Genomic DNA, 11,902 nt, shown 5'->3' on the forward strand with positions numbered 1-11,902 from the left:
AAATCAGTTTATATAGAGTAGACTTTTCAAATCTTATTAAACCACCAATATAACATACCATCTTGTTAGCTGTTTGAATGAGATATGAGATCAGATATGGAATGGGAGGATATTTGCGTGAATTAGGGAACATTAAAAATTGATTTTAATTTAAATTGGAATAGATTTTGTTTCCATAAATATAGCACTTTCAGTTTTTTCAGCGTGTGTATTTTCATTATATTTATCCTATATTTAAGTAGACGCGTCTACTAGCTAAATATAGGGCCCTCCAACTACGAATTGTAAATGTAGAACATGTAGTTATAGGTTATTAGAAAAAACTAAAAGGTAATTGTTTGTGAAAATTTTACATGTACATACTAATACCCCACCTAAGATACAACCCAACTTAGTCCAAAAAAACCTCAGCCCACCCGACCCCTTTGCGGCCCAAACCCAAGGTCCAAGAAACTTCATAACCCAATGGCTTTACCACAAGTTTCCAGTACACGTGTCCCTTAATTCTCACATCCTAAGTACATTTTCACCGTACTGACACATAAGGGACCATGTCAAACGATCCGTATTCCAACCCACGCTTCTATATAGTCACTGGATGGCCTATGCCCGTGATACTTTGGATCATAGTATATCTATATGTATGTAGTTGTGTTTGGATAGTGATATATATATATACACTATGTTCAAAACACGATTAATATAACATTATAGTTTGTCTTTCCGTATCTAAAACTTTATTGTATTCGTGTTTGCTAGGAATATAAAGTCGGCAAAAATTTATTAATACTTTTTAATAGAGAAGACTTATTTAAAAGAAAACTATTTTTCTCTCTTTGAGATAAAATAATAGCAATATTTAAGCATCAATTGATACTTTCAATTTTAATTTGATTAATTTAAAGGTGTAAAATACTTAGTATTTTCTATCAAATTTTGATTTGGATAATTCTAATTCAAATTATTAAATTAATTTTACATGTTTAAAACGAAACAAAATAGAAATTGATTTTCTATTTAAACGAAGAAATACTATTTTTTAATTTTTGGTAAATATTCTCGGTTTAGCTCATTTTACTTGTCATGTTATCTTTTGCATGATTTTTTAAGGAAACGTGTATTAGAATTATAATTTGATTAATTTACCTTATTCATTATTTGATCTCCATTTGATATTAATCTTTTTTCACATTTATTAGAGTAAAAGAATAAAAATGAAAAAGTAATTAAATTCTATCTTATTTTAAAATATAAATATTTTAAGTATATTTATTTTATTAAACATAACAAATAAATGACATGACGGAATAGCAAATACGACGAATTAAATATCTAGATTAGATCTCGCGCTAATATAAGAAAAGAAAGGAAATTGTATGTATTTGCCTACTTAACCTTTTGAAGAAAAGAATAATATGGGGTCCATTTTTTTGTGCAATAATTTCATTAAGCCCCACTAATGAGTTAATACGCAAGATAATGAATCCACTATTATTGATTTAATGGGGATACTTTGGGAATTACATGAATATTGTTTGATTTTTTAATATATGGGGTCCACTTTTTTTTTTTTTTGGCATTGCTAGTTTTTTTAATATGGGGTCCATTTTTTTTTCATGAGTTTCGAGAGGGTGGGATTCACTTTTTTTCCATGAGTTTGAGAGGGTGGGGTCCACTTTTTGTCATTTTTTTTTAATATTGCTTGGCGTTTTTAGTATGGGGTCCACCTTTTTTTTTTTTTTTTTAAGTGGATCGACGACGAAGGGTAAACCGACGTTTCTATATAGTAGAAAAATAGAAATATAATAAAGTATTTCTATCTACTTTTTAGAAGAGTTGGTAATATAAAGTATAAAATGTCATTTTTTTGCCCTTAAATAAACACGATTAATATAACATTGTAGTTTGTGCTCCGTATCTAAAACTTTTTATTATATTAGTGTTTGCTACGAATACAAAGTTGGCAAAAAATTATTAATACTTTTTAAAAGAGAAGTCTTATTTAAAAGGAAACTATTTTCTTCTCTTTGAGTTAAACAATAGCAATATTTAAGCATCAGTTGATACTTTGAATTTTGATTCGATTAATTTAAAGGTGTAAAATATTTTATTGTTAATGTATGTAGATTGGGCCTAAACAATACCTAATATTTTTTATCAAATTTTGATTTGGATAATTCTAATTCAAATTATTATATTAATTTTTCATGTTTAAAATGAAACAAAGTAGAAATTTGATTTTCTATTTAAATGAAGAACTACTATTTTTTAATTTTTGGTAAATATTTTTGGTTTAACTCATTTTAGTCATGTTGTCTTTTACATGATTTTTTTAAGGAAATGTCAATTAGAATTATAATTTCACTAATTTACCTTATTAATTATTTGATCTCCATTTAATATTATTTTTTCTATTATGACATTAATCTCTTTTCACATTTATTAGAATAAGAAAAAAAATGAAAAAGTAATTAAATTCTATCTTATTTTAAAATATAAGTATTTTAAGTATATTTATTTTAGTAAAAATAACAAATAAATAACATCGCAGAATAGCAAATACAACAGTTCATTATCTAGATTACATCTCAGGCTAATATAAAAAAAAAATAAAAAAATTGTATGGTTTGGCTACTTAAACTTTTGAAGAAATGCAATAATACGGGGTCCGTGTTTTTTGCTGTACAATAATTTCATTTGCTCCCACTAATGGGTTGATACGCATGTGGCAATGAATCCATCATTATTGATTTAATGAGAAACTTTGGAAATTACATGAATATTGTTTGATTTTTTAATATGGGATGCACTTTTTTTTTTGACATTATTTGTTTTTTTAATATGGGATTCAATTTTTTTTTTTTGATATTGCTTGATTTTGTTAATATGGGGTCCATTTTTTTTTTCCCGTGAGTTTGGAGATGGTGGGTTCCACTTTTTTTTTTTTTTTTTAATATTGATTGGTGTTTAGTATGGGGCCCACACTTTTTTTTTTTAATGGACGGACGACGAAGCATGGGTCTAAAACCCATGCTTCTATATAGTTAATTACTAGATACCAGAGCCCGTGCTAACACGGGCCCAACATATATTTATAATTTTATTTTTATGCAATTATAAAAAGAATTGATATATTCTACAACATTTCTTAAAAGTCACGTATGTAAAGATAGAAATTTTGGGAGCATGGGTTCAATAATTTGTGCCATGATGTTATTTCTTTGTTTCAGTTTATATGACTTTATTTAAGAAAAAGGCTAATAGACACTTTTTAAACTACGCGTTAATCAAATTAGAACCAGAATTGCAAAACTTATTAAATTTTTAACTACTTCTAAATACGGAAACGTCATTTGAACTACCATTCCCCTATGCTAAAATGTGAAACTTTTTATACATATGGTGATTACGTATATTGTGTCATATAACATGGGCATAGATACGGTATAAGATTTCTATCCTTTTTTTTTACTTAACCTATCATAAGTATGTACTAATAAATTATTTTGGCTATTATGGTGCTCCGTATATAATTAGAAACTTAAGACATTGGAAAATGCCTTTTGAGAATGTAATACCCATCTTAGTTTCTTTTTAGGATATTAAACAGTGCTGCAATAAACATCCGAGTAATTTATTTTATCAGTTATAACAATATTCAATTAATTTGATTATAGAATTACAATTGGTGATGTAAGGTATCACCCATGGAACTACAAAATGTAATAAGTTGTAATAGTAACTTTTAAAAAATGAAGCTTGATAATAATATATTCAGAACTACTTTTGAAAAATTAATCACCATTATTGATTTAAATGGGGATACTTTGAGAATTACATGGATATTGCTTGATTTTTTAATATGGGGTCCACGTTTTTTTTTTCCAGTTATAACAATATTCAATTAATTTAATTATAGAATTACAGTTGGTGAGGTAAGATATCACCCATGGAACTACAAAATGTAATCAGTTGTAATAGTAACTTTTAAAAAATAAAGATTGATAATAATATATGCAGAACTACTTTTGAAAAATTAATCACCATTATTGACTTAATGTGGGATACTTTGAGAATTACATGGATATTGCTTGATTTTTTAATATGGGATCCACATTTTTTTTTTTTTTAATATTGCTTATTTTTCAATATGAGGTCTTTTTTTTTTCTTTTTTTTTTTTGGGAGGCGGACGATGAAACCACCTCCAACCCATGCTTATATACAGTAGTATAAAAACTGCAGTCTTGTTTTTCTCTCAGCCCCATAAGCGATCAATGCCTAGCCCAAAAGTGAACCCGTATTGTCATTGGCCAGATTTGTTGGGGGAAATAATTTGGCACTTACATACATGATACAACTATAGAGAGTAATTGAAAGCTATTTAGCCAATAATTGATATTGACACATGTAGCCTAAAAAATTGGTAACAGGTAACTCCTATAGTTTTGCTTCTCTTTCTTTACATTTTATTCAACCACCCTATATCTTTTCTCCAACAACCGCTCAATAACCCATAAAATTTTAAAGATAGTCCTCTGTAGTCCAAAAAAATGACAAGTCATCAGAAAGTTTCATTTCCGGCACATTGTTTGACATGTATATTACATTATAAAAAAAAAATAAAAACCCAAAGACACTGCCTCCCACTATACGCGGGGGTCGTGGGGAAGGGTATCCACACCCGTTTATCACATTGTTCCCTTACCTCGCATTTACTGCAAGTATTTGCGTTTCAGAGCTCGAACTCGTGACCTCCTGGTCACATGGTAGAAACTTTCTTACAAATACGAGCGCTCCCCTTCCTATATATTAGATTATATATCAGGTATATCACACACAAATTCTCAATTATATTCACAGTTATACATGATATGCAAAGCCGCATGTTGGGGATAGCTTATTGTTTGATATGAGACCACTTTGTACCGCAATGTGGTTGGCGCCTACAGTATGCCGCGCTTGCTAAGTCGGATTTTGCGTTTGCCGTTAATAGAGTTTGTCAATTTAAACTCTCTCCCTGCTGAATCAATGAGCCGCAGTCGAATGCATCCTTCATTATCTCTAGCATGCTCTTCACCTTTAATTTATTATTCCAACCTCGTTCACAGATTCTAACTTGGCCGGCTCTTTAGATGACAGGAAATGGACCGGTGGTTATGCCATTTTTCTTGGAAATACTCTTGTCTCTTGGTCATATAAGAAGCAACATATTGTTGCTCATTCTTCCATAGAATCTGAATATAAGGCTCTTGTTGATGCTGTTACTGAGCTCTCTTGATTTCCAACCCTTAGTGTTTGAACTGGTCGTTCCTCATCACTCTCCTCCAGTCTTATGGTGTGATAATCTTGGTGCAGCTTATCACTTTGTTCGAGATAAGGTGGCTAGAACCAGTTCTTGTCAACGAAGATCAACTAGTTGATGTCCTAACCAAGCCTCTCGATTCTTCCAGATTCCAATCTGAATGTTGTTGCTCTACCCTCAGCTTGCAAGGGGAGTATTAGACCAAGTCCTACTTCATGTAGCATTCCTAGTGAGAGTAATCTCCCACACGATTAGGGTTAGGCTTAGTTCAGTAGTTGTGTGTTAGATTGTAACTAGAACTCTACATCTCATGTCCTCTATTTTGTATGTAACACCCCCGTAACCTACCATGTAATGTGTGAAGGAAAATATACTTACGTATTCATAGCCAGGGGCGGAGCCAAGTAGGCCTAAGGGGGTCCATTCGACGGAAAATCACCCTGCTTATACATGGTTAAAATTATTTTTTATGTATATATAGTAGGTGTTGAACCCCCTTTGGCTTCTTCGTGTGTTTACTTATTCGTATTTTGAACCCCCTTAGTGAAAATCCTGGCTCTGCCACTGTATCATAGCCTCCATATCTACTCTATAGTACAAATTGTTCACCTCAAAGTATGTCGTATTTGTTTGTCTTTTATCTGATTGCAGCCAACATCAAATGGACTTCATGTCTTAGAGTAGCTTTAGGAAGTCTTGGCTAAGGCATAAGTAGTGTTGTTGTAAGATTAACATAGAATGAGCTTAGGTGACTATTAAGAATGAGAAGCATAACCCTTGGGCTATACTTTCAGAGGTTGAAAAATGGAGAAGGAACACCATAAAAAGACTAGCAAACATGTTGGTAGTATTTCATAGACAAATTCCAAGGCATGCATGAGAAAGTGCATGCCACATAGCACAATGTTTGAGAACTGTTGTAGCTATAACAAAGGGCCTCATTTCAACCGAAGAAGTAGGATTTGTTGAAGACATAAATATAATTAAGTAAATAAAAGTGTGCTATCCTTAACAACTTAAACTTTTAGAAGAGGTGACACACAATTCAACGTGGTATTAGACCAGGCATAAAGGTCCTGGATATGAGTCTCACTATCACCCATTATTAACAAGAATTTTCACGTGTTTACTTAATGACAAAGAATATAGCCGCATGTGAGGGCCTTGGCTGTGTAGGCACTCTCTGGCAACTAAAGCTTTAGATGGTCGCACAAACTTGTGAGATTGGGGAGAAATGAACCTTCTGACTATAGTATCACCTGATGCTTAGTGGAGGGATACATAAAGACTTGAGACTGAATGTAGATATTGAAGCAAATCAAAGTCCTCTATCAAACTTAACTTTTACAGCTAGCTAGTATACATTAATACAAGTTTACTGCAAATATACTAATATTGTACGTATTGAACTCTCAAGATGTGAAACCTCTACTCTAGAAGTTCTCTTTGTGGAAGTTGAAGCGGGTGGATGAATTTAAGCTAAATTCTTGACACAGCTTTCTGAGTGGTTTGGTAAGTGTGGGACTTCCACAGTAGAAAACACCTGCATTAATGTACCATAATCTTTCAAACAGCAGTAGACATACCTACTAAGAATGTTATAGTACGTAAAGTAGATTGAACAGTAAAATCACGAAACTATTTTTACAGAGTGAACAGTAAAGTTGTTCAGTGTCCATCCGTGAAATCAACCCTAATGTATTTCGATAGACTGGAATTAGATATTCAAAATCACTACTAAAATAACAAGAATTTGCGATGGACAAATCCTGTAGCGAAACAGCAAATCCGTCGCTATTCCTATTTAGCTACAGATTCAGCAAATCCGTCTATTCCAATTTAGCGATAGATTAACAAAAAAAATTGTTAGCTACGACCAATTAAGCGACACATTAGCGATGAAGTTCATGGATAATTTCAGTTTTTTGGTACTGAATTAAAGGAGCCTTACCAATGCGAGATGATGGATGGGAAGCTGCCAATTGAGTGAACACCCTTTTCCAATTTGGTCTAGCGAAATGTGTTCTTATCTGTCGGAAAGCAAGTGTTAAAACAACTTTAATAAAAAGTTGAAGCTAGTATATATATTTGAGTGGACATTAGATCTAAAGAGAATACCCGGCTTTCTGAGACAACATCAACTCCATTTTTAGCATGTTGCAGTGACTGCACCATTGCGATTAGTGCTGATCGAGCGTCTCCTTCTTCATAAACACTAGTTAAGTAGTTGTGCATTTCTATCACTTCCTGTAGAATATCAAAGACCCATGAACATGAAAATTGTATCAGTCCAAGTTTATGGTAATTGAGGAAATACTTATTGAGAATCTCAGAGTTCAGAACCAACATTTTCATCGTGTTCAGCAATGTCATCCATCACTCCCTTGAACCAGTCGAATGATCCTTGTTCTCGTGTCACCCAATAGAAATATGCTCTTTGAGGACCTTTCTTGCTGGATGATTCATCATCTTGCTGATTCTGCAGTTGTTGGATTAAGTTATATTTTCTTATTATTAACAAAATATTGCTATATGAACAAGCTCTTACATATCCAGATTGCTGGTTTAGTATGTCCTTTATAATGCTGATAAATGGGGTAGCTCCAATTCCTAAGCCAACTAGTAGAAGGATATCATACTTCTTGTAGTTCTGAGCTGGTGCACCATAAGGCCCTTTGATAATGATCTTTGGAAATCTGCTCCAAAATATAAGTTATAAGTTTCAAAGCTACATGAAGATGGAAAGTGTTAGCAATAAAACATTGTGGCATACTCGGCTTGAGATTGTTCTGCATCATTTGGGCTAAACGCTTTAGTTTCCATTCTAATAAGACTTCTCGTCCTTGATTGTGTAGCTTGACAAGCCTGCAAATGCGAGTTTTAGGATCCCAAGAGCAAAACAATAGGAATAAAAAGCATTAAGTTACTTATTCATTTATGCTAATTGTACATCTCGAGTTTACGAGCCATGAATTAGTAGACTGTCTCCTATTATCCCTTGCACAAGGACATTGCATGACGTACATGACAAAAATATGAACTGGCTACTATATATGTGATAGTTGAGTGTCAAACCATCAATGATATGGCTTGACTATGTTTTCCATATTTGTTGTGGAATTAGTTCATATCTTTCTTTACTCGGTCAAGTCTTGCACACCTCAGAAAATGAAGAGTAAAAGTTGTTTAAGGAAATGTGACGTAGTAACATAGTACATATACCTTTTGAAATCTGGTTCTAAGCTCTGTAGTCCAGTCTCCTAACGTACGTATATGAATACTTAAATAGTCGTCGTCTGGTGCGGAAGTGATTGAGAACGGATGCCTGTAAGATATGAATAGAGATTTCTTAGCATAAGGATATTGACAGTACTATTGAATCTGTTTGTTGACAAATTTGTGCTTCAATTACCATTCAAAGTTTGATATATTCGGACATTTAACGAACAGGTACATTCCGCTCTTGTACTTGAATCCTGGAGGTTTACTCATATATAGTGCTAGTACATTCCCCGTATATATAACAGCCTACATTTTTTGTGGTGAGACACAGAAATGAAGCTGAATTTAGCATTTTTGCAATTACCAAAGAGTTTTTTGTAAATTGATGTAAGTTTCTTGAAACTAAAACCTTTCGGATGTTCACATGGTAGCGGTTCTCATTGACGATAAGAACTCTTTCTGTAGCATATAGAAGTACCGGTGCTGCAAGATACATCCATGTCTGCATATCAGAGGTATTCTTGCTTGTTCAATCATGAATATTTTGGTAGAAATTTCTTTAACTATTTTGAAGAAACATTGATCAAGATGTCAAGAGTATAGAGGTTATATTCATGTTACATTGTTTTGAGCTTTTGCTCTTCCTCGGCATCCATGAAGCATTTGGACAACGATATGATTTAATGTGCATGCAGTTATCAAAGTAAACCTACTACTAGTTCTTCTTTCAATACTAGGTTAACAAGAGTTGATTCCTCAGACAGCTCACTCAACTATTTGGTAATTATCTCATAAAGTTGCTTTTCTTTGTTTTGTACAGAAAAGTCACTCGGGTGATGTTTTCGGTAGATATTAATGACGTGAGACTTTTTTTAAGCCAAACTTTAAAAAACAAAAAAAAAACTATCCATTGTAAGCAGTAAATTGACCCGTTCCATTGTGATAAGGTTATCAAAATGCAAGTGGACATACCGTCTTTTTGTACCATTCTTTGGTAAGGAATATGAAGTATCCGTGGAGGATCAAGAGCACGTAAACGAGTACCAGCAGATGATGCGCGTACCAAAATGCATTAAATCCTGCCAAATGATGAAATGACCATGGCAGTTTGATGACATTCCTTCGGAACGAATGTGTTGCCAGTGTGAAGGAGAAAAGCATGAAAAGGGTCATTAGTATCCCCGTTACGCCTGGAACAGATGCTACCAGATCCATGTAAGTTGGTTGATGGTAGTCAAAATTGCTTCCGAGAACTGTCATAAATTTACTTTGTGGGCAGTTCACTAACTTCACAAAGTTGCAACTTGTGTGAAACAAGACATGAATAAAGGTCCCTACAGTAATTCCTAAGGCAATCATTTTGTGGAAATTGATGTTATCATCAAAAGGTATAATAGAACCAAGGAAAGATTCTCTGAGTTGAGTAAGAGTTCTTCTGCATACTGGAAGGAGAATAAGAGCCATATTGAACTTAAGAGTCTCCCCTGCAGCTTTAGCTATGCAAACACAATATCCCATAATCTTGAAGGCTGCTCTCCCCTTAAATTGTTGAATCTTCCATATGAATAATATCAGGTTAATGGACAACCACAACGTTACGAGCCAAATTCTTTTCCAGTTATCGTGTATCTTCTCTAAGGTTTTGGTTAAAAATTTGCTCACTGGAGTTCTATATCGTCTAGGGATCATGGTTTTTGCTAGTGTTTGTGATCTCTTCAAGTTCTTCTTCTCATCTTTTGATCCAACCATTCCTCTTAGTAGAGATTCAAGTTGCCATATCTGTTTGAAATTTGAAGATGATAAAATATAAAGAAGAGTTGTAATATAAGATTGCAACTTTAAGTGGAATTTTACCTCAATATATCCTAAATGGTCAGGGTCAAACTCTTCCATGATTAAAGATGCATATGTTGGTGCATGTTTCTTGAAGTTTGTCAATTTGTTGGCTGCAGCGCTCATCACTAGAACCTTTCACCAAAAAATATCAAGTAGATTGACTCCCAAAATAAGAATAAAGATATGGACTTGTATGTTTTTCTCACCTCCTTGACCTCTTCTTCTGATAGTTTCCCATCACCATTCTTGTCGCACCTGCAAAATATAGGGGGATGGATTTTTTAAACAACGCGTTCAACTGAACTTAATGTTTCAGACAAGGAATATAAATACATAAGTGAAAAACCACTGAAATTCAACAAATATTAAATTATGAATCCATAAAAGTGCAACGAGTTCAATCCTAAGTACATTACAGGTTGAACCTATCAAGTTTAAATCCTGAAATTCATTAGTGCTTCAAAATAGACATGTTTAGTCCCTCCACCATTTCCTCTTAGTTTTTCTTCCCTCCTTAACGCCTCCAGCCGAGGGGTTAAGTATAACCCCACTAACCTTGATTCAAACCTTATATTTGTGTTTAAAAATTCACTTAATGTGTGTAAATAATCTATCAAGAACCCAGTAAGCTGCATTTTCTAAAATTCATAACCCATAAACTTAAAATCATAGCTCCGCTTTTGCGATCAGTCACAAAAAATAAAATAAACAATTTTCTTACATGTCAAAGAAAATATGAAGCCTTGTATCAGGGCACTGAGTTGATACATCTTCCCAAAATTCTCTAAGTTCTTCAATTGTGATCCCTTTTTCTGCATTGATCTTCTTTCTCCTTGCCATTGTATCAAATAATTCCTCAGCAAATTCCTTGCTTTCCATACCTTTCATTTCAAAAAAAAAAATAACAATGTCACATTCTATATACATAACATTTACTAACATGTTAATCAATTGGTCAAAAATACCTATAGAGGGTCCAAATTTGTCTCTAAAAAGAATGCCATTAACAGCATTTTGATGGAATCTTTTCTCTACACTTTTCCAAGCATCACCTTCCTTGCATTTTGTAGTATCAAGAAAATGTAGGCTCTTGAAACCTCTTGCTGCCCCTGATTCTATTCTTACCATTCTTTTTCTTCCTGTTGCTGCATTTTCTTCAGCCATTATAATATAAAATCTAAAATATTTTTTCAAGAATGTGTTAAAGTTTTGATAATTGTTAAGGATGATCTGCACATAATATGTTGCAGATTTAATAAGATTGAATCGGAGGTTTGGAAGAAGAAGAGATGGAATTTTATACAGGTGGCATAAAGGCCTAAAGATGCAAAGTTCGTTAAAGTAGTTGTCTTAAATTAAGACTTCTATTTTTACATAATTAATTAGTGGGAAATATTTTTATAAAAGTATAATTTATAAATCACGTGAGTACTCCTTCCGTCCCAATTTATGTGATATAGTTTGACTAGGCACGGAGTTTATGAAAGAAAGAAAGACTTTTGAAACTTGTGGTCTAAACAAGTCATAGATATTTGTGTGAC

The 11,902-nt window shown here is 33.1% G+C and overlaps 1 protein-coding gene across 2 annotated transcripts; it reads right to left on the reverse strand.

The window, feature by feature from the left end:
* Nucleotides 1-6,556: 6,556 nt before the first annotated feature.
* On the reverse strand, nt 6,557-11,642 carry LOC132062993 (putative respiratory burst oxidase homolog protein H). 2 transcript variants are annotated; one of them, XM_059455445.1, is made up of 14 exons: nt 11,327-11,642; nt 11,083-11,242; nt 10,568-10,616; nt 10,380-10,493; nt 9,498-10,304; nt 8,935-9,027; nt 8,716-8,831; nt 8,526-8,628; nt 8,077-8,168; nt 7,852-7,999; nt 7,651-7,782; nt 7,422-7,550; nt 7,255-7,333; nt 6,557-6,846 (listed from the first exon to the last, which is right to left on the reverse strand). In XM_059455445.1, exons 1-14 carry the CDS (start codon nt 11,523-11,525, stop codon nt 6,737-6,739), a joined length of 2,331 nt encoding a protein of 776 aa, XP_059311428.1. In that variant the 5' UTR covers nt 11,526-11,642; the 3' UTR covers nt 6,557-6,736. The 2 variants fall into 2 exon arrangements, with proteins under 2 accessions (XP_059311428.1, XP_059311427.1); XM_059455444.1 differs by having other exon boundaries at nt 7,651-7,999.
* Nucleotides 11,643-11,902: the final 260 nt, after the last annotated feature.

The sequence above is a fragment of the Lycium ferocissimum genome, chromosome 7 (genome assembly GCF_029784015.1).
Source record: "Lycium ferocissimum isolate CSIRO_LF1 chromosome 7, AGI_CSIRO_Lferr_CH_V1, whole genome shotgun sequence".
Lineage (NCBI taxonomy): Eukaryota > Viridiplantae > Streptophyta > Magnoliopsida > Solanales > Solanaceae > Lycium > Lycium ferocissimum.

Coding starts and splice junctions, on each gene's coding strand:
- LOC132062993 (XM_059455444.1), bottom strand. CDS start 11,525: ATGGCTGAAGAAAATGCAGCAACAGGAAGAAAAAGAATGGTAAGAATA. Junction 8,629..8,715: donor AATATATCAAACTTTGAATG/GTAATTGAAGCA, acceptor CATATCTTACAG/GCATCCGTTCTCAATCACTT. Junction 8,169..8,525: donor TTAGAACCAGATTTCAAAAG/GTATATGTACTA, acceptor TCGCATTTGCAG/GCTTGTCAAGCTACACAATC.